Source organism: Podarcis pityusensis, assembly GCF_964106645.2.
Source record: "Podarcis pityusensis genome assembly, chromosome: 8".
In the NCBI taxonomy this organism is placed as follows: Eukaryota; Metazoa; Chordata; class Lepidosauria; order Squamata; family Lacertidae; genus Podarcis; species Podarcis pityusensis.
The window spans coordinates 27,712,250-27,727,679 of record NC_138033.1 but is presented as its reverse complement, the minus strand read 5'-3'; the positions used below and the strand labels follow the sequence as shown (position 1 = coordinate 27,727,679).

General features: G+C 43.3%; 1 protein-coding gene across 4 annotated transcripts; it reads right to left on the bottom strand.

Annotated features, from left to right (window-relative positions):
* Positions 1-2,032: 2,032 nt before the first annotated feature.
* CNR2 (cannabinoid receptor 2) lies at positions 2,033-15,004 on the bottom strand. Of its 4 annotated transcripts, none has more exons than XM_081015616.1 (3): positions 14,365-15,004; positions 8,032-8,111; positions 2,033-3,968 (listed from the first exon to the last, which is right to left on the bottom strand). In XM_081015616.1, the coding sequence occupies exon 3, from the start codon at positions 3,894-3,896 to the stop codon at positions 2,856-2,858; it is 1,041 nt and encodes a 346-aa protein (XP_080871742.1). In that variant the 5' UTR covers positions 3,897-3,968; positions 8,032-8,111; positions 14,365-15,004; the 3' UTR covers positions 2,033-2,855. The 4 variants fall into 4 exon arrangements, with proteins under 4 accessions (XP_080871742.1, XP_080871741.1, XP_080871740.1 ...); XM_081015615.1 differs by lacking the exon at positions 14,365-15,004 and adding an exon at positions 11,824-12,141 and having other exon boundaries at positions 8,032-8,320; XM_081015614.1 differs by lacking the exon at positions 14,365-15,004 and adding an exon at positions 8,522-9,992.
* Positions 15,005-15,430: the final 426 nt, after the last annotated feature.

Below are 15,430 nucleotides of genomic sequence, written 5' to 3'. Positions count from 1 at the left end.
CAACTGGCTTACTAATACCATTTCAGAGCATATAAACCTTAAAACTATTATAACACACAACTTCTGTGCCAATGCCATCTGTCCTCAGTGCCTCTGTGTGTGTGTGTGTGTGTGTGTGTGTGTGTGTATCCTGGGCAGGAATTTCATAGTTGGGGTTTTGTTTTGTTTTTGAAATAATTTTTATTAAAGATTTTCATGAACTACAAAAGAATGTGCAATGTCTCTTTTTTGTTGTTCAGATCAGGGAATTTCATAGTTGTACAGTGGTACCCCTGGTTATGTACTTAATTCGTTCTGGAGGTCCGTTCTTAACCTGAAACTGTTCTTAACCTGAAGCACCACTTTAGCTAATGGGGCCTCCCGCTGCTGTTGCGCCGCCGCCGCACGATTTCTGTTCTCCACCTGAAGCAAAGTTCTTAAACTGAGGTACTATTTCTGGGTTAGTGGAGTCTGTAACCTGAAGTGTCTGTAACCTGAAGCGTATGTAACCCGAGGTACCACTGTAGTAGGATGATCACTAAGAAGGCAGGTCATATCTGCCAGCCGAACTGGTTGTACTGCTTCTGGAGTTTATCTTAAAGAAAAGGCAGACTGGTAGAGCTGGAGGCAACCTGGATCCAAATGGTTTGACAGCAGGCTCTTCTTCCATCTCACACAGCATGAGGCCTGGTTTTTTTGGGGAAAACTGATTTACTCCTTAACTTTCCTTACCCCTGGGCTGACGCTCCACATGACTGGTTCAGCCATGACTGCTTCCTCCTTCAGCCATGACAAGTGTGACATTACCACACTATGAATTCTTGGTTCTGGCAAGTGTCATAGGGCAGTGTGTAAATGCTACTCGTGTTTATTTTAATATAACTACATTTATAGCCAACCTTTTTTCCAAGGAGCTCAAGCTGGTGTATATGGTTCTCCCCTCCCCCATTTTATCCTCACAAGAATCCTGTGAGGTAGGTTAGCCTTCATAGCTGAGTGAGGATTTGAACTCTGGTCTCCCAGGTCCTAGTCCATCCCTCGATAACCACTCGATACAACCTTCACAGGTAATCAGTTTTAACTTGCCTGGCATGTTGTATAAGACTTAAGTGTACACATGGAGCTGAATGAGAGGGTAGAGATCGTAAGGGTCAAAATGGGCTGCACTACTGCAGGTTGGTCACATTTTTGTGTCTTTCTAGATATCAAATATTCACAACCAGCACATGTACACATGATTGCCAATTGAATGGGGTGGGGGACAACAAACCTGACTGTTCGTTTATTTTGCTTTTGGACTTTTCAGAAAGGTTTTTTTGAAAGGTTTTTTAAAAACTACAAAAAACTTAAGCAGTTGTTTTTTTTAAGCTGTATGTCCAAAGCAGCAGCTTTATTTTCTCCGTCACCTTAAGTCTCACCTTAAGCCATGCAGCACCAACATGATGCCTGAAATATACTCAGAGTCGCAAAGTGATTTCATGCTCTTTATTCAGCTCATAGTGGTGAGGAGGAATGAAAGAAAGTCCCCTCAAAGTATCTGCTTTATATACATTATTTACACAATGGGCCGCACATGATTGGCTAATTCTGGAATTCTACTGTAAGCCAATCAGGTTGTGGATTCACTTATATCTGGAGCATGATTGGGTGGTTCCTGCCAACCAATCATACTGCTGCATTGTTCTAGGACCAATCAGACTGCTGCATTCTGAATCCTATTGTTCTAGGACCAATCAGACTGCTGCAATTTGGATCCTATTGTTCTAGGACCAATCAGACTGCTGCAGTTTGGATCCTATTCAACTCAGTACATAACAATGCCCCAGGGAGCAAAGGTGCCCTTTAGGTCTTCCTCTGACACCCATTAAGCCTCAACTCTGCACACACACTCCCTGCCCACCTTGGTCATTTGTGGATGAGAAGGGTTATCTTTTTCTATCCTTCATCTGGAAATCTGGAAGCAGGAGTTAGTATGTGTTCTTTTAAGTATAGGAATCAAGAAGTAAGATGGTTTAGATTCTGTACTAAAAATAACAGAAAAGTCTACAGCCAGCACAATATAATTTTCTTTTATTTTGCACATTGTAGTTCGTTCCAGCTGTTGCTTGTTGTGGATGAAGAGGGACAGGAAACTATTCAAGGTGAGGCTCTGCCCACAACCACTGGAAATTGCATGTAGACCTCTCTCTGGATTAAGACATGCCTGCACAAATTTATCACATACTGCCAAGCATAATTTTTTTTCATTCGTAAGGACTAGATACCTTTTATTAATTAAATAAATCTACACAAAGTGAAAGCAGAGATTCTTAGGAAGCCAATTTTTGCACCCAATATTTCTTTATTTGTGTATTAGCCTCCCAAACTCTCTTCAGCTAAGGTCAGCTCCCAAAGTGTTACATTCTGCCTTTTTCTGCTCTCCCACATAAATATGACATCTGAGTAGTCCTGATTGTGTCCAATCCTGGCCCACAATAATTGGAGTTTGTGTTTGCACAGTGTAGAGAGGTGCTCCCACTTTACTTTTTATTAAATAACAAATAAACTCTCCAAATGCCACCCTGTTGTTGCAAATGGTCAGACCTGATAGTCTGTTCCAGAGGTGGACCACTTTAATGGCCCTGGTTTCATACTGTCCTTGACATCCATTGCTGGTGATTTGATGGTTTGTATGGAGTTGTTCCTGCGATCTATAAACTGGGAAATCATTGCAACTGAAAAACTGCTACCATACTCAAAGGGCAAGTCAAACTCATGTAGAAAATAAGCTCTAGAGTCCCTTCAAACAAAGTATAAAACATCAGTTTCTATGTATAAGTTTTGCTGCCATTTGGAGTGCAGACCTTCATCAGTTCTGCCCCTGTTCCAGCGACAAATTAATCGCAAATGGTTTCGATTGGGCAGGACTTCTGAGTGCTCTCCACTTCCGGGTTGCTCTCAGATACACCCAGCAGTCTTCCAAAACAGGAGCAGACTCTCTTCAGGGAGGAGCACAACTCCCTACTCCTTAGGGCATAGATAGCGGGGTTCACCATAGAGTTCACCAGACAGAGTGTGCTGCAGAAGGCAAACGCTTGCTTTATGGAGTTGTCTAGTTCGGCAAAGATGCTGTAAGTCATGAGAGCCAAGGCTGGTGACCAGCACATCACAAGAACCACCAGGACAATCACTAAGGTCTTGGCAAGCGTGACATCTAGTCTCACCTTTGTGTTCTGCTGGCCTGTTTGAATGTGGTACTTTTCCATGTACACCACATGCTTGCGGGCCTTCCAAAGAACATTCATGTAGGCATAGACAATAAATATCAGAAGGATGGCCACCAAGACAATCCAACTTGAGAGATATTTGTTGTCGACAAAAGGAAACAGCTCGGAGCAGGGGGAGCTGAGGTGGCAGCAGTTCCATCCCAGCAACGGCAGGAAAGCAATTAGCATGATGATGACCCACAGCATCACCAGGGCCACCACAGCTCTTCTGCTCGTGACAAGGACTTTATACTCTGTCGGCCTGAGGATACAGATGTAGCGGTCAAAGGCCATCAGCAGCAGGCTGCCGAGGGAGGCTGTGAAAGACGTGTTGACCCCTCCAAGTTTTAGCAAGAAGATGTCCTTTGATGAATCAATCTTATTGAAAACATGGAAGGCGACAAAGCTACAGACAAATATCACGCTGGCTAGCGTGTCTGCCAAGGCCAGGCTGCTAAGGAAGAGGTAGGAAGGCTTGTTCCGGATCTTGGGGGAAGAAAATATGAGGTATAGCACCAAACAGTTCTCCAAGATACAAAGGCTCCCAACGCTGTAACAGAGCACGGCAATGACAGTCTGAGCTGAATTGTCAAGTACCATGTAGCATTCCATGGGCGTTGCACTGGAGCCGCATTGAGAGGTGCCAGCCGTGGTGTTCTTGCACTTCTCCATGCCGGTGAACTCAAGAGTGAGCAAGCTTTCTTCTGAAAGGCGTTGTCTTCTTTTGCAGTATTTATGGTGCAACTGCAAGAGAGTTGGAAATGAGAGAACTTAAATATATAATAGTGTACAAATGCCATCAATGTATTCTGCTCAACTCCACCCTGTATTTACTAAGTTCTATCTGCCACACGCACACACACACCGCCCTTTTTAGCTGCATAGTTTCCTTGGTTGATTCCTTCCTTCCTCGTTTTACTATATACTGCATTTCATTTCTTTTTCTTCATTTTTTTTAAACGCAAAATTGCATTTTAAAGAATTGCACAAAATTACTCAGTCACATTTGTGTCTTCTATTAGGCCTCACAGCAAAAAAGGAGAAATGTATCTCAAAGATGCTGGAGAGGATGGCTATTTTATTATTCAATTAGCCCAGCATGTTTTGGCTCAAAGGCTTCTTTGTTTCCTTTCAAGTTGTCATCTGGCTGTCTTGGGAGACAATGGAGGAGTGCGCCTTTGAGGGTGAAGTCAAACTGTTGGAGAGTTATAGTGTCTGCTGAAACTGATACAGGAGAGACATATTTTGTTGCAGCTGGGGCAAATGAAGGCATTCGGTTGTGCTGCTGCAGATGCACCATGGCATTTCTTCTCTCTGCAGTCCTCCCAGTGGTCATTTCTCCTCTGGTCACTACTGTGGTCTGTCTCCAGGCACTATGGTCATCTGCGAGGGATTCCCATATGGAGGGGGCTGATGTTGCCAGTCTTTATGTTTTACAAACTGCTCAAAAGTCATCCTGAGGCACTTTTGTCCTGCAAGATCTTTGAAATGGAGAATTTTAAGCAGTTTGTAAAGAAACTAGGAACACTTTCAAAAGGTACCTGAGCCAAAATTCAAAGAGCTAATTAAATGATAAAATAATAATCCTATCCAGCACTTTTGCAGTGCATTTCTCCCTTTTCTTTACATCATTGGATGCTTCCTGGGTTTTGTATGTTAATGATTTTTTTGAACAATTATGTAACTAGTTTTTAATGGGTTTGTTGTATTTTAAATAAACATTCTACACCATGGGTAGGCAAACTAAGGCCCGGGGACAGATCCAGCCCCATCGTCTTCTAAATCTAAAACTTTTACATGAGTAGAATGTGTCCTTTTATTTAAAATGCATCTCTGGGTTATTTGTGAGGCATGCCTGGTGTTTTTACATGAGTAGAATGTGTGCTTTTGTTATTTGTGGGGCATAGGAATTCGTTCATTCCCCGCAATATAGTCTGGCCCCCCACAAGGTCTGAGGGACAGTGGACCGGCCTCTTGCTGAAAAAGTTTGCTGACCCCTGCTGCAGCATCATGTAAATTGCTTAGAGGTCTTTTGCTCTAGTAAGTGGTATATACATTTTGTTAAAAGAAAAAGGCAGAATGAATGTTCAGTAACAAGGTTGTCTGGAAGTGTCCCACTCCTCCACAATGGAGTAACAGCACAGGTAGCCTTTTAAGAACATGCAGGAAGCAAAGCCTCTTCATCTTTTCATGCACTATACTGGTGCATCTACACTGTCTTTAAAAGATTAAAAACAAGATATACATTTCATTTATATGTTTTCTTTTCCTGTACATGCATGGTTATGCAAAACTGCTAGTTATTTATTGAGGCTGAGTGCATGCAGATGACGTTATGTAATGAACTGTTTGTGCATTTAAGGCTAGCAGCGTGTGACATGCTCTGTGCTCCTGTGTATAAAGCAGCTAATGGGAAAACCAAAACAATGATATAATAGAAGCAGAAGTGCTAAAAGGCGTTTTCTTTCTGAAGAGGAAGTTGTTTCCATCATGTTTCCTGTTTTCACAAGCATACTTCTTTAACTAGAATACCCTTAGAAACCCTTTGGGGGGGGAATCTAGCAAAGAGAAGTTAGGCAGCCTCTGATGCTACTAATAGAGCTCAATTAAATGGGCTTTGAAGCCTTATTCCAAGCCCTGGGTTAGGGTCCGCAACTACATGACATTCCCTATAACCTCTTGCCTCCAGAGCTTTTTTACAGCACCACATCTGCTTTTGCTAGCTCCTGTTTTCTAATGTTTGCTTCTGCCAAGCACACAGCATTCTGGATAGATTCTGGTCTGTGCTTTGGATTTTTGTAAACCTGGGCTACCTGACATAACTCCTTGAAACATCTAGTCATGACAGCTAAAGGAAACCGCCACACTCAAAGGCAACATAGCTAGGGAAGGAAGGCTCTATTTTTGTTTCCGCAGCTTCTCATTTCTGTAATCTTATATTCGGTTCTCCACATTCTTGTAGCAATATGTGATTATTTTTTTTAAAAAAAGTCTTCAAGAAAAATATTCAGCATTTTAATGTAAATCTCTCCTAATAACACCTTTTTCCATGTAGTTGTGACAAATTTACACCCTTTTGGTGAGCAATTTCTCCTAATATAATGTATTTTGGTAAGTTATTTTCACTAACACATTCATTTCTATGCACACTTTCCCTTAACATACTCTCTTTTTAAAACATTGGTTGGAGAAGTGCAGTGCAAAATTCAGGTAAGTGTGAATTTCAAATGATGGCTGTGTTTTGGTTCTCATATTGTTTTGGAAAGTGTGAATTTGATAGATTCAGCTTCAAATGTGAACTGAATTGAATTCCTCTTCCATCCCTAAGTATAGGTACAGTTCCTGGCTCTTAGAGGCAAACAACAGGATATGGCTATCCCCTGCTTCTGAGCTTCTCAGGAGTCTTTTGCTAGCCACTTTTAAAGAGAAAATATTGAAACCGAAGCTCCATCTTAGCACATCAACATCCATTCACCTTCTTTCTAATTAGGAGAGTGTACCTTGCATAGGATAGAATCACACTTTGCAAAAAACTGTGGGGCTGCAGCTGAAACCCCATGTTCTGACATCGTGTTGTTCATTGTCCTTCCTCCAACAATTTGCAGTGAAATGCAAAAGTGATAGAAGAAAGGGGAGTAAGGCTGCAGTCACAATATACATTTAAAGCACATTCAAAGGACATCCACACTACCACAAAGAACTCTGGACGCTGTAATTCACCCCTCATATAGCTACCATTCCCAGCAGCCCTTAACATAACAAGCTACAAAGCCCATAATTCTTTGAGGGAATTAATGTACTTCAAAGGTGCTTTAAAGGTGCCATGTGTACACAGCCTTCTATATTACAGAAGATAAGAATTTGATAAAGGCCAGCCATTTTCAGCATTTCTGCTAATGAGCTGTTCCACTCTTTACAATCCCACCCAATGAGAGATAACATTAGCGAGCATTTAAAAAACAGTGGGCTGCTTCAGGAATAATGCCCAACTATGCTTTAGTAATAAATAAACAAGCCTGACTGAGCCTCAAAACATGTATGCTCCTTACCTCACAATCTCTCCTCCTGCATGGTCAGTAGATCAGAAGCATTTTAAACTAACAAGAGTTCCCCATTATGTCCAAACTCTGGATTGTGTGCACTCTGGTTAGTGAACAAGCCAGGATCACAAACCATGGTTTGCTCCTGCTTTGTTTGAGCTATCTGTAGTTTGAACCAGGAATGGAGAACCTGTGGCTTTCCAAATTTTGTTGGATTCAAACTTCCATCAGCCCCAGCCAACATTGCCAATAGTCAGGGATGACAGGAGATGTAGTTAAGGAAAGCAACATCTGGCGGGTCAGAGTTTAGCCACTCCTGATTTAAGGTAATCCCTATTCCATGGATTCTGACAGAGAACTGTCATTAATTTAAAATTGAAAGTAGGTGTTTTTGTTCTCTGACTCCAGCACATTCTCAGAGTTCTCCCTTGGAGCACACCTGAAGCTTGAGCAGGCTTGTTCATATAAAGCTAAACCACAACTTAGTGTAACATTCAAAAAAGGCCTTAAAGACTTATTGAGATCCCTGAGATTTTCTCTCAATTTCATCTCACTCTCCTGCAATGAATTACTGCACATTTATTGACTAGAGAACCTGGATTATTTAGAAAGGCTCTCAAAAGCAGCACACTGTACTCTGCAGCTTCTCAGATGCATGTGCAATTATCAAATGCAATTTTCTTCGTAAGGTTTTAATGTTGGTTTTACAGTATTCAATCACTTTGTCATAAACGCCGCTGTAAAATGAAATTTTGGGAAGGACCTACCTGGCTGACTTCTTGCGATTTCCTCACCTGATCCGAAAGAGTTGCACAAAATCAGCCCGAATGTTGATCTCCGCAAGAGTCTGTGGGAAGAACAGATGTCTGGAGAGCTAAAACCACAAAGTAACAGCCTTTGCAAGAGAAGAACCACAGAAACCTGCAAAAGCTGAATCATGGCATGTCGGAGAGTAGAGGGATGTGGTAGAAAAAAAGAAGACCATGTGAGATTCAGCGCTGGCTTGATCTGTGCTGGGACTTTCCAGGATTCTGTGCCTGGCTTTCTCTGTGCGGCCTTTGAAATGGAAGGAAAGCAGGCAGGCATCAGCTCTGACAGGAGAGCAGGTGGCAGGAGCGGAACAGCTCTCCAAAGGCGGCCACCGCAAAGGGCTTGTGGGGCAGAGATCTCTGTGTCAACAGTTGCCACCACCAGAAAATGTAAGCAATGTTCTAAAAAGAGTTGTTTGCAAAGAGCACTTTTGTTTGTGACACTCACACTAATTTCATTTGTCCCACTGTTGTCTCTCTTCTCAAGGAGGTTTTGAAGCTCCAGAATTTGGAGAGCCCTTGGGCAAGATGGTCTCAGTGAACCCTCCTCCTGGGTTGTCCCCCTTGTTACTCTCTTCCTTTGGACCCAGTCCGTACCACTGCCCAGACAGAGAATGCAAGGGAAATGGAGGCTGTTACTCTTTCTCCCTGATCTTCTTGCACACTTTAGAAAGGACAGGTGAATGAAGAGGAGGAGGAGCAGGGTAGCGGGGGGCAGCAATGGGCCCTTGCTGGGGTGTTGGGACATCATCAGACACCTGAGAACTAGCCCTCTTTGGAACCCTGCAAAAACCTGTTGTTCCCTAATGAGGAGCAGGACAGAAAAGCAAACAAACAGGTAGGCACATTAGAAGCAACAACAGTGATTCTGCCAGTAAGGGACATTTGAGCATATTTCTTATAAATGCCAATCTTGTGAAGATTGCTGTCTGGAAATTTGGGCTATGTTCAGAGTCCTGTTTGCTGTGCACTTAGTGCCTTTCCAGTGATTGGTCTTTAATCCATGTTCATACAAAGTTATTTGGGTATGTTCATATGACTGCTTACTCTGCATCCACTGCACTCCCACTGCTAATTTCTGAAGCCGCACTGACACAACATTAGCCACAATCCATATTGATCCTATAGTTTTACAAATTCTACCATCACCAGCAAGGCTTCCTGGCTGACAGGAATGCATCAAACCGTAGTATTTGTCAAACTACAGAATCAATATACATTTCCAACCTCTGTTTAAAACCTCCAATGAAACAGAGTACTGTACACCACTTTCCCGCTGCAACGTGTCAAGGAGAAACTTATTGCTCCCTTGCCTCCAGGGGTGGCTGGTGCCCACTGGGAATGGTGCAGCAGAAAGCAGGAAGACCAATAGCAGATGGAGTCAGTGCCAATGAGAGGAGCCAATTAATTCTAATTTGCCCCCATCCTCTCCTCTGCTGAGATCTACAAAGGCAACACTTGGGCTATGTGCACACCATACATTTAAAGCACAACTCCCCCAAAAGGAATATTGGGAGCTGTAGTTCCCCCCACAGAGCTACAATTCCCCAAACTGTCAACAAACTACAGTTGCCAGGAAGCTTTCTTTTGGGGGTGATTTAAATGTATGGTGTATACCCAGCCTGAGAGGAGGAGGAAGCTCATAGGCAATGCTGTCCCCTGGACTGGATGTAAGAAGATGGGCAGGTACAGATGAGATGAGATGGGCATTCTCTCTATGGTTTGGGCTGTGAGATGCACACCTGATGATGCTGTCATTAAGCAATGCATTCACACATACGAATTGGCTGTTTCCCACATATCTTTTAATGTTTAACGGACTATTGTATTTTAATATTTTGTTGGAAGCCGCCCAGAGTGGCTGGGGAAACCCAGCCAGATGGGTGGGGTATAAATAATAAATTATTATTCTTATTATTATTATTCTTATTATATATTGGGCCACACACCCATTTTCCTTAAGTCAAATCTTAGAAGTTGAGTGTGGTGGCATGCTTGTGGTAGGTCTGTGCGACTTTGGGTGCAAAATCTAGAGGCTGACAGGTGATGAGGCAAAAGCACACCTAAAACCCTGTCAATATTTTTCACTGGGGAAAAACAGGAACAGAGGAATCCAGGAACTAGAGCATCGTGGGAAAAGAACAAGACTGGTTATAAAAATGACAGGTTTACAGTCTCAGCTGTATTAAGAAGAAGGATTGCTTCTTAGCTGAAGAGAACATGGCTCTTATCTTGTGCCTTTTTGGAGTGGAAAAGAGAGGAAAAAGTCACCAAGTGCAGCTGTGTTTGCACACAGAGCAGAAAGAGATAACAGCAGCATATTGCGAGAGAATCCGGAAAGATTTGCCGCAACGTACAGTGGTACCTCGGATTACAAACACCTCAGGTTACAAACACTTCGGGTTATAGACTCCGCTAACCTGGAATTAGTACCTTGGGTTAAGAACTTTACCTCAGGATGAGAACAGAAATCGTGTGGCGGCAGCGGGAGGCCCCATTAGCTAAAGTGGTACCTCAGGTTAAGAATGGTTTCAGGTTAAGAACGGACCTCCAGAACAAATTAAGTTCGTAACCAGAGGTACCACTGTATTGCGAGAGAATTCAGTGCTCCTTTTTTCCTTCTGTGCCTGCATACCAAACAGTACCTGCTGGAGGAAACAAACCTCCTGAATCCTTTGAAGCCTCAAAAAAGTACTGAAAGCAGGATTGTGTGTAACTGCCCCAACACCATCATGAGCACAAATCATTATGAATGCACAATAAATGGGACGCGTGGAGGGGCCCTCAGATGGCTAAGAGTGATGTAGCTGAAGCAGTGGAGGTCACTGACAAAAGCTGATCAGGATACGAGAGCAGAGAGAAAACTACTGTGGGGGCTACAGAGGACTTTGACAGGAAGGTCATGGAGCTTGTGCTGGATCTGGGAATGAACAGAAAGCCTTTGAGGGATTTGGGAAGAGACACATCATGTGATCAAAGAGATGAGAGAGGTGGATGAGTTTGGCTGCAGAATGCTTGTTAGACATGAGGGGGTCAAGATGGAAAGGTACCAGCTGCCTGAAGATGCCCAGTGGGGACACCAGGTCTAGGGGAGGGAGCTGAAAAGAAGAGTAGGCTAGTTTCTCCCACAAAAATTTCCGGTTCTGAGAAGAGCTTCTGTAATAGATTTCATTTCACATCTCTTGTTAAGCATAAATTGGCTGAGATCTTGAAAAGCAAGGATGGAAGCACCTTTCCAAGTTATTTGTTCAATTTTGCGTAGCTTTTGTAAAGTGGAAACTTTTTAGTGGAAACTTTTTCAAACCTAGCAATTACATCGTGTGGATGCTCCCCTACTTTGGGCTTGGGATAAAGAGCTCAGTGCACTCTTTTCATACCCTCTGATTTCAGATTTAAATCAGGAAGAAGGATATTAAGACAGTCAACAAAAGTTTCAATAATATTATTATTTTCCACATTTTCTGGGGGCCCCTTCACCCAAATAGTTTCCCTTCTATTTTTGTCCTCGTTGTCAGCTAACATGCACCAGATTTCCTGTTGTTCCAAGGCAAATGATTTTAGGACTGCTTTATTTTTTAAACTTGTTTCCTTAGCCTCCGGAGTGACTGAAGTTGCCCCCCCCCCCCCCAGTTGAGCTGTGAGTTCTCTGAGCTGATTTCTAAGGGGCAACAAAGGTTTCATCCCAGTCTTTCATTATATCTGATCTAAGTTTTAAAGGAATCTCCATCGTAAAATCAGCATCTTTGCCACCTTTTCTCGACTTTTGCGCTGTGTTTCAACAAATCTCAGAGTTGGAAGGACCAGTGCTTGTCCAGCTGCCACAAATGGTGAGTGCTGAGGGGGAGGGCTGTAACTGCCATTGCAGACTGTTGCTGTGAAGCCAACTGAATTGAGACAGGGGTCTGTGCTCTACAAGTTGCCTTCTCTGCTCCCCTTTCCCTTGATCTCTTCAAAACCCTTCCCATTTAGAGGGCAGCCCTCTTCTTTATGTTACAACTGCGTTAAAAGTGGCTTAAGCCATTTGCTTTCTCCTGTAACAAGCAATCTCTGAAGAGATCTAGAAGTCTTCACTTACCCCATTCTAACCACAGTAAATCTCTTTACAAAATAAATCAGCCCCACCTGTTTTTGTTCTAATTATGAGCATTGTAACATGTCCAGACAGAATTTGCTATTTTGATAAGCGTTTTTAAGATTTTGAGTTATCTAATGTAAACATCTGTGAGCCCTGGGGTTGGGGAGAGAAAAGCTATTCCGCCATCTTGTGGTGATGACGTCACCCGCCTAAGCATCCTCTTGCAAAACTGCCTGCCTGCCTGTGCTTAAGGTTTTCTTGGTGCTTTGCAAAATCTGTTGGGCAGTCTAGGCACCTGTCAGCCAGGAAGCCTTGCTGGTGATGGTGGCCATTTACTTAAAAACAAATCAAAACAAAACATCTGATAAGTCTTGGTCCTGTCCACACACACACACACACACACACACGCGAACAGCAGAGCCTCAGCATGCAGTTGATACTGGGCCAGGCGGATCAGTGGTCTGACAGAACAAGGCAGCTCCCTTGCATTTCCCCAATTGCCACTCTTTTGCCTTTACTCCCAGTTCAGGAAGTGAGAGTGATCCATCTCCTCAGTAATGCAGCAAATTCACCTCAGCCAGGCAGCAGGAGGGTGGCAGGGGGGCACTGAAGGTATAAATGACTAACAGACTTTGAAAAAGTGCTATCATTGGATCAAGTTCAATGTGTAAATAATTGCTACTATTTTGACTTTTATTGTGTTATCTTCCTTAGTGGGTTGTGGAAAACACTATTATGAATAATGTTTTTTATAGGGTAGGATAGTATGCACTGAGATGAGTTTATGGAACCAAGGGATCAGTAGCCTGGTAAAGTTTGGGAACTACTGACCTAGGGGGTTAAAACTTGCTGGGTCAGCCAGGCCAGCCATTCCAGGTCCTGAGCAGGCCTTGTCCAGTAAGGAAGGCAGAGAGCTTAAAAGCTCTTTCCACAAACTGGGAAAACCCAGCACAAAATAACTTTTAAATTCTCTGCCTTCTTTACCAGGCAAGGCACTCAGCATGTGTGCTCAGTGATGCTCTTATGAGATCTTGCAGGGCTGTCTGAGTTCTCGAGAGATCTCACATAAACACCCCCAGGCAGGCAAGGCTCTGGAAGGGTGATGCACACACGGGCACAGTTTGAGTATATGCATTCTTAGATATACGTGCCATCCCTGGAACATAACCACCACGCAATATAAGCTGCTGAAGAAGACCTCTGAGGTGTACTCAGTTAAACCTCTGTGCAAGTTCCTCCAGTGGATGTACCCTGGCAGAGAGTCTCAGGTGAAGCACTTCCACAAGCTGCTCAAGAAGCTGCTCAAGAGTGATTTTGGATGCTTGCTGGACAAGCACAAGACCTTCCTGTGATACTATGATCAGCTGTATTCCACAAAGCCAATATTTCCATTTTCTGAAAACCAGATCTGCAGAACCTTTACCTGGAAAGATTCTTTTGACAAGAGGTCTCTCTTCATAGGATCTGTCCAACTTGCTTTAGCAAGTCTAAGCTGTGGGAAGACTCATGTGTTGTTCAGTCGTGGAGCGTTGATTAGCATCACTAATAAAGTATCTTCAAAGAAGCCCTGCTTGTTATAACTAAGGGAAACTTGCCACAAGCACATTAAAACTGTAGTTCCAGTTCATGTTTATTATAATTTATATATCCCACTCTACCATGGGGGCTTTCAGCCTGGTTTCAAACTCTCCAACATTCCTCAGATGAAAATAAGAACATTTCTCACTCCCCCACAACCAACCCTCATCGATCAATGGGGCTTACTCCCAGGTAAGTGCATATAGAATTACAACTGCAGTTTTTTTTAAAAGAAAGTAAATACAGTCTGTCTGCCTACAGTTCCCTACCATCACCATCATCATGATCATCACACTCACATGTTAAACACTGCTCAGCTAATTGTTGATCATCTCTCTATGCAGCGCTTATTTTAAGTGTAAGCCAAATAATTCAAAGAAACAGGCAAATGATTTATGCAATGCTGTTGATGCACATGGCACTTTCCAAAAGGACAAGGCCATGCCCCAAGGAAATTCCAATCTACATTTCAGATAGGGAAGGCAGCAAAAGGAACAGAGGGAGGGAGGGAGGGAGAACCAAAGCAGTAGCATGAGGCAACAGGGACACATTTCCACAAATGTCTTTACATGTACTTCGGCTTCTATAAATGAATAAACATAAATTAGAGTCAGTAAACACTTTCATCTTACAAGTACCTTTTCTCCCAAGAAAGCTGGACCCTTTGTATAGCAGATCAAAGCTCCAGGTGGCTTTATAGATGGGATGCCCCGGTCTGGATGCTTTCTGAGGTCCTCTCCATTCCACCGCCTGGGTTCCTTATGTTGCCCTCCTTCAGCAACTGGGCACTGCACACCCTATGCCTCTTGTACTCATTGGCTCTGCCAGGGCATCCATTCCTGACTGGGTGGTAACTGGCCAAGGTTCACCCTCCTCTCCTAAGTAGAAATGCTCTGTTGTGCATCTCTTCTTGGAACAAGCATTGGGGGAAAAACCCTCCTTTCTGTTTAATCAGCACTCCAGTCAACCTCAGTTGTAGATCACCTTCCAGAGTTAGATTTTCCTCCGAGCTACAAGAAGTGTTTTAAGTTGCAAGCCAGAGCAGGGAAGTATTTATTATTTCTCCATCTCTTGACTTCTGCAGGAGTCTGTCAGCCAAAGAATGCACTCAGTCTCCTGTGGCTTTGCTATGCATCACCTTTCCTAAGAGCTCAGTGGTGTGGTTAAACTCTTGTGGTGTTTCTGTGTAGGTAGGAAGGCAGGCAGGGAGATTGCTGCATTTGGAAGACTTCATAAGCCCCTGATCAGCATTATCTAACCATTGTATAGGGATTGATTAAACTACCCATTTCCATTCTCATTTCTAGTTCCCCACCTGTCTGCAGCAATATGTGTACACACACACACACACACACACACACACACACAGTGGTACCTCGGGTTACATACGCTTCAGGTTACACACGCTTCAGGTTACGGACTCAGCTAACTCAGAAATAGCACCTCAGGTTAAGAACCTTGCTTCAGGATGGGAACAGAAATCGTGCTCCAGCGGCGCGGCGGCAGCAGGAGGCCCCATTAGCTAAAGTGGTGCTTCAGGTTAAGAACAGTTTCAGGTTAAGTACGGACCTCCGGAACGAATTAAGTACTTAACCTGAGGTACCACTGTATATATAACCTCCTCACAAAAACATTGTGAGCATTCTAGAGCTTGTCTGCACCTAAGTTTAGTGTATTCAAATTTGTTTAGGTTCCCATTTAAGC